Here is a 19,107-nt window from a genome sequence, read left to right as displayed (position 1 = left end):
GCTTTGTATTGTGGGGAAGTGGGCACAGTTTCTGCCCTAAAAACTGTGTTGACATCTAAATTAGGACAGTAATGCTGGTCAGTGCTAGAGATTCCAGCAGAACTTCGACCTTGGGGAGGGTGTGTGTGTGTGTATACTCAGATCTGTTTTGAACCTTAGACCAAAAGACAAAACAAACACACAAATTAACCACTTAATTTAATATTACGGTAATATTCTTTGAGCAAATTCTTTAAATCGAGGGGTCGGGATTTTTCAGTTAAGGATACTCACTCCGTGAACAGTTCCAATTCATTTATTCATTCACCCACTCACTTATTCAACAGAGGTTTCTTAAACACCCGTTCCGCGCTGGGCACCGCCGAGTCGTCCCGGACGTGGTCCCTAATGCCGAGGCGATGACAGTCTAGTCCAGTCACTGAGGGACTTGGAACACATTCTGGCATCATTGCTACTGCGTTTGCACCCGGTGAGGATCGGCCCCTCCAACTCCCCCACGTGGTCCCGGCAGGTGAATGTGGGTGTGAGCGCGTGAGTGGGGAGTGTGAGCGCACGTGTGTCAGAATGGCGCGTGTCACAGTGCGCGGGCAGGAGGCGGCGTGGTACGCGTTTCCATAACCGCCGGAGCCAGGCTGGGCCGGCTGCAGTGGGCTAGTCTCCCCCACCCACGTCCCGGAGGCGGCGCGGGAACCCCCGGACCGCGCGATTGTGAGTGAGCGCGGGCGCGCGCGCGGGGGCAGAGAGGGAGGGGCGCGCCGCGCCGCCGCGCGCAGGCGCAGAGCGGAGAGCGGACCGCGGCCACCGCAGATGCCCGGGGGCGGAGCAGAGAGAGCACTGGAGGCCATGGCCGCCGCCGGCTGCTGATGGGCTCTGCCCGCGAGCGCACGCTGCCGCGGACGATGGTGACCGTACGCGTCGGGCCGTTGCCGCCGCCGCTGCCGCCGCCTCCCGAGACACAGCAACCAAGGCCCGGCGCGGAGGAGCCGCCGCTGTGAACCTCGCCGCCCCGGCCCCCGCCGCCGCCGCCCGAGGAGAACAGGAGGGCGGGCGAGAGAGCCAGGCATTTGCGGAGCCTCCAGCCCTCGGCGGCGCCGCCTCGCAGGCGGGGACGCTGCAGCCCGAGGTGACCGCACCGGCCGGCCCCTTCCCATCCGGTGCCCCCCATCCGCTGCCGGCATCCTCCCTTCCCTTCTCTCCCTTCCCCCATTCCGTCGCCGCGCCTGCCCTTTCTCTGCCTGCGCCCCTTCTCCCATTCTGCTCTCTCCTCTCCGGCGGCGTCCGCGTCCCTTCTTCTTCGGCGGCCCCTACTCCCTCGCCAGCCCCTCCCGCGGTCCTCCTGGCCCCTCACCGGCCCTTCCCTCCCGGAGCCCCGCACAGGGCCCCTTCCCGCGCCGGGTCGGCCGCCCCCCACCTCCCCGCCCTCCTGGAGTCGTCCCTCGCCTCCTCCGTCATTCCTAAGGTACCCTCACTCTGCTCTTTCCCCCATCGCCTCCGCAGCATCCCGTTTCAAGGCCTTTTGTAAGCCCCTTTCCTAGTTGCCCCTTTTCTCTAGTTCCTACTTCCAACTTTCCCTCTTTGGCGTCTTTGTCCACTTTGCGTCCAGGCTTGCCCCCCTCTTTCCTCTCGCCTTACCCATCTCCGGTCTGCGCAGCCCCAAACAGCCTCCTCCTCTCTTGCGCTTCGAGGTGGTTTGGGGGTTGCAGAAAGGCCTGCCAAGCCATTCTTCGAATGGGGACCCATTTGCTGTGCATCCCGTCTGTGAGTCCTTTTTTACAGTAAGAGCACTCCTCGACCCCTTCCTTTTTGTCCCTATCGCTTCCTCCTCCTCGCTTGCCATTCTTTCTGCACCCCCCCCCCCCACCTCCACCCCGCGCAGTTCTGTTTTTCCCACCCAGGGACCCCGAGACCCAGGCCCTTCCTTAAGGAACGAGATCCCTTCCCGTTCGGGGATGAAGAACTATCCCCGCATCTTTCTTTAGAACCTTTCTGGTGTTTGGCGCCGAGGAGCCAGCACCCTTTGCTAGACAAGGAGGGGAGCCCCCCTGGCACGGGCCTCTCTCCTGGCAGAGTTTTTGTGAACGTAATCCCCTACCCCGCGGCGGCAGCGGCCCCGCTGCTGCTGCTGCTGCTGCTGCTGCTGCTTGCGCTGCCGCCTGCTTTGCAGCGAGCTGAGTTGGGGTTACTATAGTTCAAACGCGTCTGAGATCCGCAGGCGTGGCGGTGGGGGAGGAGATGCAGGGACGGGGAAGGGGGCTTTGCAGTGTGAAGGCATCAAAGATTAATGGATGGCTTTGCATCGCAGTTTACAGGAAACAGGAAACTAGTGTGAAAGGAAAGGAGAGGACTGTGTCTTTTTGTGTTTTAAAATACGGAGTGTGCAGCTCTGAATCTTGAATCACGCCCAAAGGATGAGCTGTCGGTGCTGCAGTCGTGACCCCGGTTGAGCCTGAATGGCAGAAGTAGCAGTTTTTATTTCCACTGTCTGGCTCCTTAAGTTGAAAGATGGCCCTTCTATTCAGAGTGGACTCTGTATCTTTGCCGATTTGGAGATGCTGAAAAACTACGGGACTGTTAGTAGTTTATGTGGAAATCAGGTACATACAAAGTTAGCGAGCAATGAGTAGGAGTGGGGAGGACCAGCTATATTTAAAACATGTGCCAATGCTTATGTAAGAAGTGAATTCTCCTCCCGGGTGTTTTTGGCAGAGTTTACTTATGGTTTTAGGCTCTAGTTTTATCCTTTTGCATTTTTTAGAGCTTATCATACTAACATATGGACAGCTAGAAAATCTGTCAGTTTTAAGATTGGTTTTAGCTGATGGTAGAATATTTTTTAATTGAATGGGACAAAGGAGATTAATGATGAGTGATAGTTTTTTTTTCTTCTTTTGATGGAAAAAGGTGTAGAAACTTTCAGCCTTAAATTATCCTGAGTATTGTGTACTGAGTAATTTTAAATTGGGTTATTATAGTTTTCTTATTTTTTCTCTGTCTTTTTAAAAGGGAGGTTTATCCAGGAGATGTGAATACTATTCATTTTTTTGGTAACATCAGATTATTTTCCATTTCTATTATTTACCACAATTCTTCAACTGAGATGAGCTATGACTTTAAAATTTTATGTTTATCATATTGTTCATGATAATTTGTTTGATTTCTTTATAATTAAAACCAATGCACTGTTTTCAGGAAAGTGTAGAATGAGGCTCCCTGTGTTTCCTAACCCACAAATATGAATGGTGAACCATGCAGCGTTATACTTGTACAGACATTACTGTGTTTGTAAGTAGTGATTACTGCTTCCAAGCCTGGGAAAGTCATTTAATGAAATCGTTGTGGTCCTGTTTTTGGTTAACATTTGTTGAACCTTTTTTCCCCATTATTGGACAGAGAGGTGTTTGTTTTTTTTTTTTTTTTTTGAATTGTTTGTTTGAAGCTATTTTACTGGGTAAAGCATCTATAAATTTTAGTCTCATTTAGTTTATGTTAATTGCTGAGACAGTGTGTTGGAGTATTACTTTTTCAATTCTTTTCATAGTTCAAGGAGGAAATTTTAAAATCTTTCATTGAAAGTAAAATGTATGTAACTGAACTGGGCTGGAAGTAGCTTATATGTTTGGCTTTAGGAGTCTCGAGCCTTTCAGTTTTCTTTGCCTTTAGTTTTCCTCCTTATTTTTGAGAATTATTTGGTCTTGTTTTGGTTTTAAGAGAATTTTGAGGCACTCTGACTTAGTATATGCTCATTAGATCTATCCGACAAGTCTAAGGAAAAAGATAAATTAGACTTGAACCAAACATCATAAAGGTATAATAATCTCTTTACTCTAGGAGAGAAGGCCTATTTTTACTGCATGCTTGTAATCACTGATTTGGCAGTTGTGAGTGATTTCAGGTATCTGCAAATCAAATAAATATTTCAACATTTTGTTTAGGTGTTGATTTAGTTTATGGTGCTATAGTGTAGTGTATGGTATTTATTTGTGCAGATCACCACTCTTATCATATGGCATTTCTACATTAGAAAAATTAGAAATTATTAATATTTAGAGAAAATGTTTTTTTTCCTTCCATATCTTTTGTGGGTAACATTTTAGATTTGACTTTTCATGTATTAACTTTGTTTCCTCCACATCCCTACTCATGGCATTCACATACAGAAATAAATGAAAAGTTTAATAAGCAATAGATTTGTTATTAAATGGACATATTTCATTCTATCCAAGGTCCTTCTTAATTTAGACTCTTGAGTTTACTATATATAGAGTTTGGGGCGCTGCCTTGAATATTCTTCTGTACTGACAGCTTTAGGGATCCATGATTTTCTTTTTATTCTTGTTCTGTTTGTGAGACAGGAGTAGAGGTAAATACAAGGGAACGTGTACCATTGTGCTAATAGTCTTTTGTAATAGAGACGATTCTTTGTCAGAATTAGGGAGTTTTTCCCCACCAAACAGTTCAGATCTTGATTTCTAATGCAGGACTGGTTATTTGTTTCAAGTTTTTTCTCTACCCCTTAAGAGCTACAGTGAAGGATGAAAGTGGGTGCATTTAAAAATAACATTAAAAAGAGGAAGGCTCCAAATCAGATGAAGTAAATATGGACCACAAATATTAACTCAGTAAATATTTTCTTTTATATTGTTGTTGCTTAAAAAAGGAGTAGTGATTTATATTGGATTTTAGAATATGGAAAAACAGCTAAACTCCCAAGAGCACATTGAGTTATCAGTTTAACCACCAGAATGAACTGTTATTTCCTGTGTGTTTGTGTGTGTGTGTGTATTTTTTTTTTTAAATCCTCACCGGAGGATAGGCTTACATTGATTTGAGAGAGAGAGAGAGAGAGTAACATTGATGGGTTGCCTCCTGCCCAACCATGGCAGATCTCTCAGGATGTGCCCTGACTGAGAATCAAACCCAAGACCCTTTGGGTCCTTGGGACCACGCTCCAACCAACTGAGCCACACTGGCAGGGCTCCTGTATATATTCTTAAGTAGATGGCACAAGCACATTATACTTTTTACCAAGAATTGTTCTTTTTTTAAGTGCATCTCCTCACCTTCCAAATAACACAAGGATAGTCTAAAACATTTCACAAACAGGAAAAGGTAGAAAGAAGAGAATAAAAATTACCCCAGCCCCACTGTTGAAAGGATGTTAATGTGAATATTTTGGTATATTTCTTCCCAGGCTTTTTTTTTTCTTTCTTAAATATAAGCTTTGAGAAACTTAAGATCCTGAATGGTGTTATTTGCAATAAACGTTGATTTGAGATTTTATTTTTCAGTGCTTTTTTCCCCTTAGGCCCACCTATTTGATTTGAATTCTCTCACAATATTATTTTTTCTTAGTAGGAAAATTATTAAAGTAGTCTTGTTCATTTAAAGTAATCAGAATTTCAGTATTTATAAAAATGTTAATTATGCATTATTGATAGGATATATGTATATATAACAGTGATGGTGAACCTTTTGAGCTCGGCGTGTCAGCATTTTGAAAAACCCTAACTTAACTCTGGTGCCGTGTCACATATAGAAATTTTTTGATATTTGCAACTGTAGTAAAACAAAGACTTATATTTTTGATATTTATTTTATATATTTAAATGCCATTTAACAAAGAAAAATCAACCAAAAAAATGTTTGCGTGTCACCTCTGACACGCGTGTCATAGGTTCGCCATCACTGATATATAACACTAGGGGCCTGGTGCACGAAATTCGTGCACTGGGTGTGTGTGTGGGGGGGTGTCCCTCAGCCCAGCCTGCCCCCTCTCACATACTGGGAGCCCTCAGGCGTTGACCCCCCATCACCCTCCGATCGCCTGATCGGCCCCTTGCTTGGACAGGGGAGCCCCATCTCCCCCTGATCACTGGCTCTGGCCCCCGCCCAGGCCTGAGGCCTCTGGCCCAGGAATCATGCCTGGGCAGGGGACCCCCATCTCCCTCTGATCGCTTGCTCCACCCCCCGCCCAAGCCTGACTCCTCTGACCCAGGCTTCAGGCCTGGGGAAGGGGACCATCATATCCCCCCAGTCCCCGGCTCCGCCCCCCACCCAGGCCTGATGCCTCGGCCAGAGGAGTTGACCCTCATCACCCTCCGATCACCAATCACCGGATCGGCCCCTTGACCAGGCCTGAGGCCTCTGGCCTAGGCGTCCGGCCCGGGCAGCGGGGACCCGCAGCTGCAGCGGCCCTGCGATCGTGGGCTACGCTTTAGGCCCAGGCAAGGGACCCCTAGCTCTCGGGACTGCCAGCTTCGACCGTGCCCAGCTCCCATCGCTGGCTCCACCCCTACTTCCTGCTATCACTGGCCAGGGCGGCAAAGGCGCCTGATTCTCCGATCATGGCTGGGGGGCAGGGCAAAGGCGGCCCCAGGGCCGCCTTTGCCCTGCCCCCCAGCTCTTAGCTCCCCCCTGGGTTTCCGATCACTGTCAGTGGCAGGGGGCTTCTTCCTGCTTTCCCTTTCGCCTCCCTGCATTGTGTCTACATATGCAAATTAACCGCCATCTTGTTGGCAGTTAACTGCCAATCATAGTTGGCAGTTAATTTGCATATAGCCCTGATTAGCCAATGAAAAGGGTATCGTCGTACGCCAATTACCATTTTTCTCTTTTATTAGATAGGATGTGGGCAATAGGAATGATATGTGACTAGCCAACAACCAATAAAATTATCAGTTTTTCCATGCTTGAAAAACTTATAGTAACAGTGTGCCAAGTTGAGCTGCCCCCCCTTTTAAAACAAAACAACACAAAAACAACTATCTGAGCTTGGAAGCAATGAAAATTAAAGGGTAAAATGGAAATACTGACAAATATTTAACTATAGCATAGCAATCTGTCACTATAATTTTCTTCAGAAATAAATGTTTTCCTTTGCCTGAAATCACTGCCAAAGCTAGACATGTGTTTAGCTTTCTCAGCAAAATTCTTAAAAGGATATTGTCAGAGCCAACAATTCAGAATTATCTTAAAATTGTCCTTTACCCACCTTTGTTTGTTCTATTCTCTTTCTTATAATTCCTTGGATTTAATTTGCAGCTCAGTTATATAAAGCAGTATTCCACTGAATTGTCCTTTTAAATAGATTTGTCCAGGAGATCCTTAATTTCCTTCTTTTTTCCTCCTTCACTCTACTACTCATCACAATTCAGTCAAGTCAGGGACTGCAGACTCACACGGTGCCTGACTTTTTTCATGTGCCAGCATGTCTGTATCATAGGAAGAATCTAAATTATTTTCCTACCTTGAAGGCAAATGATGGAAATTTCAGATTAAGAGTTTAACTCTAATAATTCAGGGATAAGTATTGCGAAAAATGGTTCCTTTACAAGTACATATCACCAGTTCTCTGGATTTTATCTATAGCATGTAAATTCAGTCCTTCTGTTTTGATTGTAAGTGATAAGGAAAAGGATAGACTATGAGATGCTGCAAACTACATAATTATCAAATTTTTATTTAATTGCTTAGGTTTTTAACATTTATTAATATTTAATGTTTTCCCTCATTTAAGAGCTATATACATCTCAAGTAATTACATAGGAGTGAATTTTTCATTGCAAATTAATTGGACAAAAGCTGCAATATTCTTTTAGGGTATTTTGTTGCTAAGTGCCTAGATTTGGAATTAGGGGCTTTTTAAAAATAAATTTGGAGGCCTGATGAACATTTCATCAGAATCTTAATGTGGCTAGGAAGTTTCATACATTCCAATATAGTGAAAATCCGTTAGAGTCACAAGAAGATATCTAAAAGCTATTTGAGGGGACTTGTTTTTATATAATGTGTCTCTTGAATTTTAGGTCTGCTCCACGAAAAAACATGGCTGCCAAGGAGAAAATGGAGGCAGTGTTGAATGTGGCCCTGAGGGTGCCAAGCATCATGCTGTTGGATGTCCTGTACAGATGGGATGTCAGCTCCTTCTTCCAGCAGATCCAAAGAAGTAGCCTCAATAACAACCCTCTTTTCCAATATAAGTATTTGGCTCTTAATATGCATTATGTAGGTAAGTATCTGCATCACCTTTTGTCATCTTTTAGTGAGCCATGATAAATGTTTATGAATCTTGTTTATAGTCTGACTATTGCATATGCATTATTAGGGGTAGAGTAAAACAGTTGCATTTATTTTACTGGATGAAAGTAGAAGGCAGAAGAAAACATTTTAGATTTTAATATGATAAAATATAAATAATGAAGAATACTTTTCTAGACATTTAGCTTGTTTTAATTTGTGATTATTTGTGGTTTTGGTAGTAATTCAGAAAGTAAGCTTCTTAAAATGCATTATTCTTTCTTGTTCCAAAAGATTAATATCAGTTGAAAATTAAAGCCTTCATTTCAGTTAAATGAAAGGTGGGAAATGATATAATAATATTTTCTTTTAAAATACTCCTTGAAATATAATTGATATGATTTAGAGTTAGTTATGAAAGTTATGTTGAGGGGGTTAAAGAAATTAAAGTCAAGAAATACTTTCAGGAAACATAAAATTCATCTACATTAAAGGTCATGAGTCTCAATTTTTTGGTTAATTTTTGGTTTACATGAAATAATAGCAACAATATATTTTATTTAACATTGGTATTGCATAACTCAATACATGGTTTGAATGATGTACTATAGTAGTTTTATTAATATTTTTTATTAGAATTGCCCATCAACAAGTTTATCTTTTATAAAATTGTGAAGGATTGTCCTTTCTCTGTGAGATTTATTTTTATCTATTGAAAGACTTCTTGGGTTCCAAAGCCTAGCCCTGAGAACCCCTTCCAGCTCTAAGAGATTATTACCAAGTAAGTCATTGTGGGAAGAAATAAGATCTAGCAGAAAAGACAGTGTGTACTGGAATCAGAACATCTGAATACAATAAACTGTCTCTCTTAGGTAGCACTACATTGGGAAAGTCTGTGACATGAGAAGATTCTTTTTTGCTGTAAAATATAATTCTCAGCCCTTTATTAAAGGCTTTGTATGTTAGCCAATTTATAGAAAATAATGCCAGTCTGTTTTAGTAGAACAATTGAGTACTTGGCTTAAATGTTTAGCTTAATCAGCAAATAATTCACAGGGTGGTTTAAAAAAATGTGCTTATCATGTATATTATTTCTTAATAGATTTAAACATTTATTATAAAAATAGCCACCTAGTAACCAGAAACATTAATTTTAGAAATTGAATGTGTTCTAGTACAGTTGCCATTCATGACCACTGACATAACTTTGTGAATGTAACTCAGCCTTCTTAAATACACTTAGTATATGCTATGGTAGAGTAAGCTCAGTGATTACATAGTAGATCATTTCAGCTTGAATAGTTTTTGGTTGTAGAAACCTCTGTGTCAGAGTATTATGTGGTGCTTATGTAATGTTCTTGATTATAGAAATTTTCTCCTTAAACACACTGTAATGTATTTATGTTCAAAAATCAACAAGCATAAAAAGTATACAATGAAAAGTATCGCCCCCTATATCTGTTCCTCATTCATTAAGTTCTCACTCTGAGCCCGAACAAGCAGCTATTTTTTTAAAAAACATATATTTTACTGATTTTTTACAGAGAGGAAGGGAGAGGGATAGAGAGTTAGAAACATCGATGAGAGAGAAACATTGATCAGCTGCCTCCTGCACACCCCCTACTGGGGATGTGCCCGCAACCAAGGTACATGCCCTTGACCGGAATCGAACCTGAATTCTTCAGTCCGAAGGTCGATGCTCTATCCACTGAGCCAAACCGGTTAGGGCACAAGCAGCTATTTTTATTTCTTTGTGTATAATCCTAGAGATATTTTTTTGTGTGTATATATATATATGTATGTATGTATAAAAATGTGTTGATATGTAAGTGTAAATATAAAAATTTAAGTGTATGTATTTCCCTTTTTTTGTACTGATAGTTTATTGCACACTATTCTGAACCTTTTGTTTGTTTTAACTTAATGACAAATCAGAACCATAACTACTGCTTTTAGATATTCATGAGATAAAGCTTTGTATTCTGTTCTGCCAAATCAAACAATTCTGAGATAATGTTGAGTCCTCACTCTCGCCCCAGTCGAATAACTGTTTCATACTAGCACAGTGTCCTTATATGGCTATACCATAATCTATTGAACTAACTGCTCTATTAGTGGATATTTTAGGTAGATCCTGTCTTCTATTCCATTAAGTATTGTACTAAATAATTTGGTATAACCATAATTTCATCGGGTACAAATATATTGTTGGGATAAATTACTAGAAGTGAAATTGCTGGATTAAAGAGAGCATACGTTTTATCTCCCGTATGCACTCACCATATTATGTTTGTAATATTGAGCGATAGCACTCTCCATAGGGTTTTACTATTTTGTACCTCCAGGAGCAATGGTTGAGAGTTCCTGCAGTCCTATATCCTTTTCAAAACATTGTTATCAAACTTTCATATTTAGCTATTTCAGTATGTGAAAAATGGATGTTTTTAAATGTAGTTTTAATTTTTCTCTTATTATGAGTGAGATTTAATTTATTTACATTTAAGAAAAACGTGTTATTTCCTCTTGGGAGAGTTGTCAGTTAATGTCCTTTGCCCACTTTTCTATGATATTGTTAGCCTTTTTTTTTTTTTTTTTTTTTTTAACAATTTGTGGGAGATATTTACCCTTTGAAATTATTTTTCCCAGTTTCAGTTCTCTTAATTATGCTTGATATTTTTTGACATGTAGAATTTGTTTTTAGTGTGATTGAATTTGTTGTTTCTTCTTTTGTAACTTTACAATTTTGAATCAATTAGAAAAGCTTTTCCGAGTTTATATGCATGCATAGTGTGTTACAGATAACTGTCTGGTAGTCTCCATGTATTTATTAAACAGTTTTCCTGATTATTATATAGTAAATTATATATACTTGCATAGCATACTAATATACTGTATTATCACATACATTTTATTCTGTTTCTGAACTTTTTCCTGTCTTGTTTTTTTCTTTTTAAGCCTCATCCAAGGATATGTTTATTGATTTTAGAAAAAGAGAGGAAAGGATAAAGTGAGAGAGAGAGAGAAGAAAGAGAGAAGGGAGGGAGGGAGGGAGGGAGGGAGGGAGGGAGGAACATTCATCAGTTGTCTCTTGTATGCACTGACCGGGAATCAGACCCGAAACCTTTTGGTGTATGGGACGAAGCTCCAACCGACTGAGCCTCTCCTTTTAGTTTGTCTATCTCATTATTGAGGGTTTAGACTGTATTTCATTGTCTGATAGAGTTAGCCCCTTCATTGCTTTTTATTTCTCCCTCTGAGTTTTTCTGTTGTTAGTTTTCTATATGAACTTTAGAATTATCTAGTCTTAGTTCAAAAGTTTTATTCATACTACTCTCATTTTTGCAAAAGTATTCATAATCTCTCAAAAATCTTGTGCAGTATGTTATTATCACAGAGCTATTTTTCCACTGGAATTTGAAAATGGGGGTGTTTGTTCTTTTTTTGGTTTGTTTTTTTGTTTTGTTTGTTTTCTTGCCTAACCTAATGGGTCTCTAAAGGGTTTGAGAACCATTAGTTCCGTGTAAACTCCTTATTGTCATATACAAGGCTTTATATTGAGGCTTTTGCCACCAGCTCTGTCAGCACTATCCCCCAATACTCTCCCAATGTTCTTTCTATTAACACCGAACTTTAATCTAGCTTACAGAATTGACTGTTTCCTGAAAACACTCTTTGTGATTTTATCGTTTTCATTCCGGCTATTCTCTTTTCCTAGAATATTTTTCCTTTCTTTCGCCTGGTAGAAAGATTTATTCACCCTTTGAGGTCCAGATCAAACTTAATCAGTTAATCAACCATAGCCCTTCTAATGTTTGCTTATCACAGCAACAATATTGTATCATACATTTGTCCACGTTTATATTTCACTAGACTTATTATTTTATTCTCCATGTCTAGGAATACATATGGGTCATACTTTACATGTAATAATGTTGGTGGAGTGACTGGATAATTGAAAGAATGAATTAAATGAATATGTTCAATCTAGAGGATTTGGCAGCTGATTTTATGAGATGCGCAGGGGAAGAGAAAGATAATGTATGGAAAGGAAAAGGATAGTTCATTAAAAGAATTTAAGGAGAAGTTTTATGCCATAGACTGATAAGAAAAGTTCTTCAGCCACAAACACTAAAAATGCTTGTTAAATATAATAAATATTCTTTAAAATAACTCTAAAGTCCTTTGAGATAATGATTAACAAGATAAATTCGGGCAATTATTTTCAGAAATGAAAAGCGAATGGAAATACTTGTCTCTGGCTTCTGCTGGATTATTCTAGGGTGCATGTGAAATCTGAATTCTGCCTCTTTAGTCCCTTAGCACACCTCACCTGTTTTCCTTGCTTTAAGCACGGTGGTTGAGTCAGCCTGAGAGAAGCATTAGGTGCTAAGAAGGGATATTTGTGCCCTAATAAAGACTCATTAATAAGTGGAAAATAGTGACAGGAGAGTAAATTAACCAGGTTTTGCAAGACCTAGAATATCAGACTGAGAAGTTTAGAACTTTAAAGTTTTAGAACAAGAGAGTTGCTTAGATGAAAGTGATGGTTTTGAGAATATTACCCTGATAATGAAATATAGGATATATGAAGATGAAAGGAGACCGAAAGAAGAATAGTAATTCGTATACTTAGATATTACAGAGTGAATTAGGATGGATGCATAGGGACTGGAAAGGAAGGATAACATGTGACAGACTTATTGAGAAAGACTCAGCAGGACTTGGTAACAGGAGAAAAGATGACTCAGATTTGAGTCAGCGTGAATGGGATTTAGGAGAGGGAAAGAGGGTGAGCTAGCTTGTTGAGGAAGGAGGCAGGAGCTCAGTTTGTACTTGTTGTATATGAGAACATCTTACTGGAATATGACCAGCCATCATGTGCTATGAGATGTCTACTTAGAATAAGAAATGATTAAGCTTTGGAGGAGGGGGGTAAAGAGGGAGAAAATGGAAGATATCTGTAATACTATCAACAATAAAAAATACATTTAAAAAAGAAATGATTAAGTTTTTTACTTAGAAAAGAAAGGATTAAGGTTTTCTTGCTTATATAATAGGTTCTGAGTAACTATTGATACCATACATCTAGAATAGTATATTTGAAGCAACAAAATTGATTATTGGAGCTACATGTTTTATACAGAGAAAAGCAGTTGTTCAGAGACTAAATTTTCTATGTTCATTTGAGAGGGTGAAAAGAAAGTGGAGGGGAGGATTTAGAGGGAGGGTAAAAGGAAATTCATGTCACAGAGTCAATAACAATTTTGAGAGTAGTTACCTTAAATGCTGGGACAAAGATACACAGGTTTTCTTCTTTAGAGTGGAAGCGGGGTTTGGTAGAGGATGTGTAGATTGTTGAATATAAAGAGGAAATAATAGATGGTTAGAAAATAGAGACAGTTGCTCGGCTGGTGTGGCTCAGTGGTTTAGCATCAACCCATGAACCTACAGGTCCCCAGTTGGAATCCAGGTCAGGGCATATGCCCAGTTTGTGGGCTCGATCCCCAGTAGGGGGCATGTAGGAGGCAGCTGACCATGTTTCTCTCTCATCAATGTTTCTATCTATCTCCCTTCTGCTTTCTCTAAAATTAATTAAAAAAAAACATTAAAAAAAAGAGAAAATAGAGACACTGATACACATAGTTTATAACATTTGTCAGTGGAATGAGAAAAATAGGCAATGGAAAAAGGAGAAATTAGTGTGAAGAGAAATTTTCCTCAGGACTTGGGAAAGAGCCCTGCACATTGTTTGAAAAGAGAGGTAAGGACTGATATCAGGGGACTGATTGGAGATGAAGAAGGTAGAGGTCTTTAGGAGTTGGAAAAATAAGATCTTAAGTGGAATGGAAGGGGAAGCCTTCGAGGGACAGGAAGGTGCCCAGTTCTTCCTGTAGAATCAGTGAGTGGACTTCAGGAAGGGTAGATGATGAGAGGAGCCTGCTTTGCCTTTGTGTGATGTGTCCAGTTATAAAGTACAAACATCTACAAAAGAAGTGGAAAATGCTTTACATCTTCAACAAAAAAATCTGTAGTGATTTTACTGTGCAGAACTTACTTTGGTAGTGAAGTAAAAAAAACCTTAAGTTGTTGAAACCTAATTGGAAAGAAGTTCAATCTGTCTTTATTGGTGTAATTAATTGGGAGACTAAATTAGAACTGTATTTTATTTATATTTCTCCTAATTTTTACTACAGGTTATATCTTAAGTGTTGTGCTACTAACCTTGCCCAGGCAATACCTGGTTCAGCTTTACCTATATTTTTTGACTGCCCTTCTCCTCTATGCTGGACATCAAATCTCCAGGTAAGAATGTGACCCCATTTTTGAAATGAATGACTGAATTTCAAGTTTTTCTTTACCAAAAAATTATTTTCATGAACATAGTTAAGAAGCTGAGGCTTTGGTAGGTATCCAAAACCATTTTTTTTTAATATTTGTTTTCTAAATAAATATTAGCATACAGGATTAATAGCTGGGGTTATGTCTCAAATTTTATTTTTGCTTTTAAAAACAATCCTATATAATAAAAGGCTAATATGCAAATTGACCAAATGGCAGAATGACTGGTCACCATGACGCACACTGACCACCGGGGGGCAGAAGCTCAATGCAGGAGCTGCCCCCTGGTGGTCAGTGCGCTCCCATGGGGGAGCGCTGCTCAGCCAGAAAAGCTGGGCTCACCGCTGGCTAGCGCAGCAGCAGTGGTGGGAGCCTCTCCTGCCTCCGCAGCAGCGCTAAGGACCCCTCGGTGGATGTCCAACTGCCAGCTTAGGCCCGCTCCACAGAGGCTGGGCTGAGGGATAATACCCCCCCACCCCCGCGTCACGAATATCGTGCAACGGGCCTCTAGTCTTATATAAAATGGGCCTTAAGCTTATGTTTACAGTGATACCCATGAGCTTTTCTGTATTATCTGAGGAAAGAATTTCCAAAGACAGTCTATAGGACCACTTTAACAGTTACAGACTTCATTACTTTTATTATTTTAGGAAGTCAGTTTATGTTGCATGAGAATCAGTATAAGATGCAACCATGTACATAGTGGATGATTGATATAAATTATTTGATGGGGTTAATTGTATAGCTCAGAACTCTACCTCTTTAGCAAGAGTGTCTGTTTGCCTAGGTCTACTAGCCCTAAAACTTAAGACCAATAAATATGAGTGTCCTACTTTGGAACAGAATGGTGAAATACAGATGAACCAAAATCCACACAGTAAATGTAATAGGGTAGAATATATTTTGGAGTATTATTTTTTCTGTTTTGATTGAAATGTATAAAATATACTTCCTAGTCTAAGAAGAGTGACAGCTACTTTGCATATATAACAAGATATAATTGTCTAGAGGTCTGAAACATTTTGATGTAGGCTTGAAATTTAATGTTGGAAATAGCATTTTTATATGACTAGAATCGAATGGTTGACTTAATGGTACTATGTTATTTTATAATCCCCCCGATTATAAAATATCATAGTACTGCTCCCTTTGGGTAAGTTTTGAGAAACAGAACATTTAAAGACAGTAATAATCACCTGAAATTATGCCACCCAGAGATAGACCTGTTAAAATTCTGGTATGTCCTTCCATTTTTTTAATACCTTTCAGTTTTCACCACTGCATTGGATACGAAAAAGTGAAAATAATTAAAAGTCACTGACTCTTGGCCTTTCTTGTTGAAGCAGGAAAGGTCCTGCTTCATCCTCCTTAATATTTCATCTAGTTAATTCTCAGAGGCTCCAGAGTGTTTCTCAGAAACCAGTCTTCTCACATTCCTCTCCTCTGTTTCTGTCTGATTGATTTCCTCTGCTTCAAAAGGTACCTGGAGGGTGGGGAGTTACTCTTGTCTTGCCCAGGGTATGTCCTCACATGTCAAAGTTGCAAAATCTGGAGCTGCCAGAGTAGTGCTGCATTTCTTGTCATCCTCACAGTGTTTCAAGTCAAGCTGTGTGTTACTCGCAAGTAGAGACAATGACTTTTCTAATTTGGTGTCACACAAGTATGTCCCTGTCTTAGGCTCCGTCGTGGGAATAACTTGGGCCTTCTCTTGTAGTGTTGTTTTCTCCATAGGTCCAAGGGCCAGTGCTGACACACACAACATGCTGGCCTTCCCATTCCAATACCTGCCCCCAAACCTGGACACAGTTTCTTCCTATGGCCTTACCCAGACACCGGAATCTCAGCTCACACTCAGAGAGTAAACAGTAATTGTGTTTGTAGAGTATAATGCAGTACATCACCCTTTTAGGGTATAAATGAGTGTCCGGGCACTTAAGAGCACCACATCTTTTGGATAAATGGATAGGTGATTTCATAGGTTCAGATTTCACGGTCCTTATTTACTAATCCGTAACTGTAGTGTCACTTAACAGAAAGATAGGTCTCAGTTTTCCACACTTGTAAAATGGTGATAATATCTTAAGAACTATTATAAAGTTTATGTAAGATAAAGCACGTAAAACTCTTAGCCCAGTTTCTGACATATAATAAGTGCTTAGTGAATTTTACCTGACATTCTTAAGTATTTTTATTAGACAGCATTGTTTTATGAGCATTTTTCTATGTTGTTAGTTCTTAAGAAATAATTTTGAAATGGCAGAATATTTCATACTATACCTAATGATAGCTTTTTATCTTTTAAAAAAAATCTTCACCCAAGGATATGTTTTTCATTGATTCTAGAGAGAGAAAGGAAGAAGGGAGAGGGAGATAGAAAGAAACACCAATGGGTTGTGTCACCCACGTGCCCCAACCCGACCAGGGACCTAACCTGGGAATCGAGCCATGGCCCTTTGGTGCACAGGACGATGCTCTAACCACTGAGCACACCAGCCAGGGCATGATAGCTTTTAAAACTTAATAGGACTTTTTCTTTCCTATTTTATTTATTCCAGGACCATTTATAGAGTACCATATGATTTCACTCATGGAATTTAACGAACAAACTGAGCTATGAAACAAAATAGAGATAGACTCATAGATAGAAAAACAGGCAGACAGCACTGGTAGGGGGAATATTGGTGGGGGTGGAGGGATTGAACAAGAAAGTTAATAGGATTTTGATGATTAATCAGAGGAATCTCAAAGTTGAAGGTAGAGCTATTAAAATTATTGCTTTGGCCTGGCTGGCATGGCTCAGTGATTGAGCGTTGACCTATGAACCAGGAGGTCACGGTTTGATCCCAGTCAGGGCATATGTCGGGTGTGCAAGAGGCAGCTAATCAATGATTCTCATCATTGATGTTTCTATTTCTCCCTTCCTCTCTGAATCAATAAAAATATATATTTAAAAAATTACTGCTTTGCTAGTTATAATTCTGGGTAAAAACAAACAAACAATGAACCTGCCCTTTCTCTCATGGTTTTTCAGTTTTCATGTGGTTTGTGGTATAGTGATGCTGAAATCATGTAGCTCTATTTTTATCTACGGCATTGCCATCCTGGCCTTTTTAGAGAGGTCACAATTCTGTTATGTAAAAATAAAAGGGTCAGCTGTAAGAAAAGCCTTTTTCTAATTATTTTTGTGGCAATTTCAACTTTTTAGTTTTAGTTTCTGAAGTAATGCTTTTTTCTGAGCTTTAAAGTTTGGTTTCATTATTAGAAAATTTAAACTTACTTTAAACAATAAAAGAATTGTAATAGAATTTTACAGTATACAAAAATATTTCCTGTTCTTGATTTCATTTTGATCCTTATTATAATTTGTTGAGATTTACACATAAAAAAAAACCTGAAGGGACGATTCAGACTTTAACTTGACTTTAGGTTTTCGGATTCTTAGTTCTCTTAGGGAGACAGGATGGTTGGTAGAAAGAAATTAGTTTTAGAATCAGACTGGGTATGAAATAGTCTTACTACTGAATGAAAACCATGTTACCTTGGCAAGTTGCTTCTTTGAAACTAAAGTAAGACTCATCCATCTTACAAAGTTAGTTTGGATATTAACATATTTCAAGATATGACATATTTTAGTATTTATCCTCAGTATAATTTACCCTACATGATGCTATCTCACAAAAGATTTGCAAAGATGTGTTATTCTTATTCATAATGTATCATATGTATAAATCATTAAGGCTGAAGTTTTTAGTTTGTTTAAAAAACTGGTTCAGATTTCATGTGGCAGTTTTAAAACCAAGTGTCTTTAAAAAAATAACAGCTTTATTGAAATGTAATTCACATACCTATTTAAAGTAGACGGTTTCATGGATTTTAGAACATTCACAGAATTGCAAACCATTACCACAATTGATTTTAGGACATTTTCATCACTACAGAAAGAAACCCTGTACCCAGCAGTCACTTCCCATTCTCTTCCCCATAACCCCCTTGTCCTGTCAGCACTAGGGCAACTGTGTGAAGTCTGTTTTCTATCTCTTTGGATTGGCCAATTCTAGATGTTTCATATGCATTGAATTGTACAGTATGTGGTTCTTTGTGCCTGGGTTTTTGCACTTAGCATATTTTCAAGGTTCATCCATAGTGTAGCATGTATCACTTTATTTTTCTGTCCAAATCATATTCTATTTTATGAATAGACCACAATTTGTTTGTCCACTCATTCATTGATGGATATTTGGCTATTATGACTAATGCTGTAAACATTTGTGGTGTTTGTGTGGACATACTTTTTTTCCTTCGAGTGGAATTTGTAGATCATATGATAATTTAACTTTTTGAGGCACTGTCAGACTATTTCTGAAGTGGCTGCACTATTTTATGTTTCCACCAGCAGTGTATGAGGGTTTCAATTTCTCATATCTTTGCCAACACTTGTTGATATGTCTGTCTTTTTTAGTATAGACATCATAGTTAGTATGAGGATTCCAATTTCTCCATATCATTGCCAACACTTGTTGGTGGCTGTTTTTTTTAGTATAGACATCGTAGTTAATATGAAGTGATATTTCATTGGGGTTTTGATTTGCATTTTCTTGATGTCCAATGAGGTTTAGCATCTTTTTATGTGAATCTTCTTTGGAAAAATGTTTATTGATATCCTTTTGTCCATTATTGAATGGGATTATCTTTTTAAAAATTGAGTTTTAGGATATTTTCCCATGTCCTAGGTACAAGTTCCTTATTCATTAT

The 19,107-nt window shown here is 39.5% G+C and overlaps 1 protein-coding gene across 6 annotated transcripts in view; it reads left to right on the top strand.

The window, feature by feature from the left end:
* Positions 1 to 985: 985 nt before the first annotated feature.
* The window catches only part of RNF145 (ring finger protein 145), a 49,218-nt gene continuing 31,096 nt past the window's right edge, over positions 986 to 19,107 (top strand). The window contains exons 1-4 of one of the 6 annotated variants that reach the window (XM_059699071.1): positions 986 to 1,123; positions 2,303 to 2,459; positions 7,806 to 8,008; positions 14,211 to 14,319. In XM_059699071.1, the coding sequence (XP_059555054.1) occupies positions 7,825 to 8,008; positions 14,211 to 14,319 (293 nt within the window). In that variant the 5' untranslated portion in view covers positions 986 to 1,123; positions 2,303 to 2,459; positions 7,806 to 7,824. The other 5 variants (XM_059699070.1, XM_059699072.1, XM_059699075.1 and 2 more) reach the window with 5 other exon arrangements.

The sequence above is a fragment of the Myotis daubentonii genome, chromosome 5 (assembly GCF_963259705.1).
Source record: "Myotis daubentonii chromosome 5, mMyoDau2.1, whole genome shotgun sequence".
In the NCBI taxonomy this organism is placed as follows: Eukaryota; Metazoa; Chordata; class Mammalia; order Chiroptera; family Vespertilionidae; genus Myotis; species Myotis daubentonii.
Note: the sequence above shows the minus strand (reverse complement) of the source record. Positions and strands in the feature narration are given on the sequence as shown.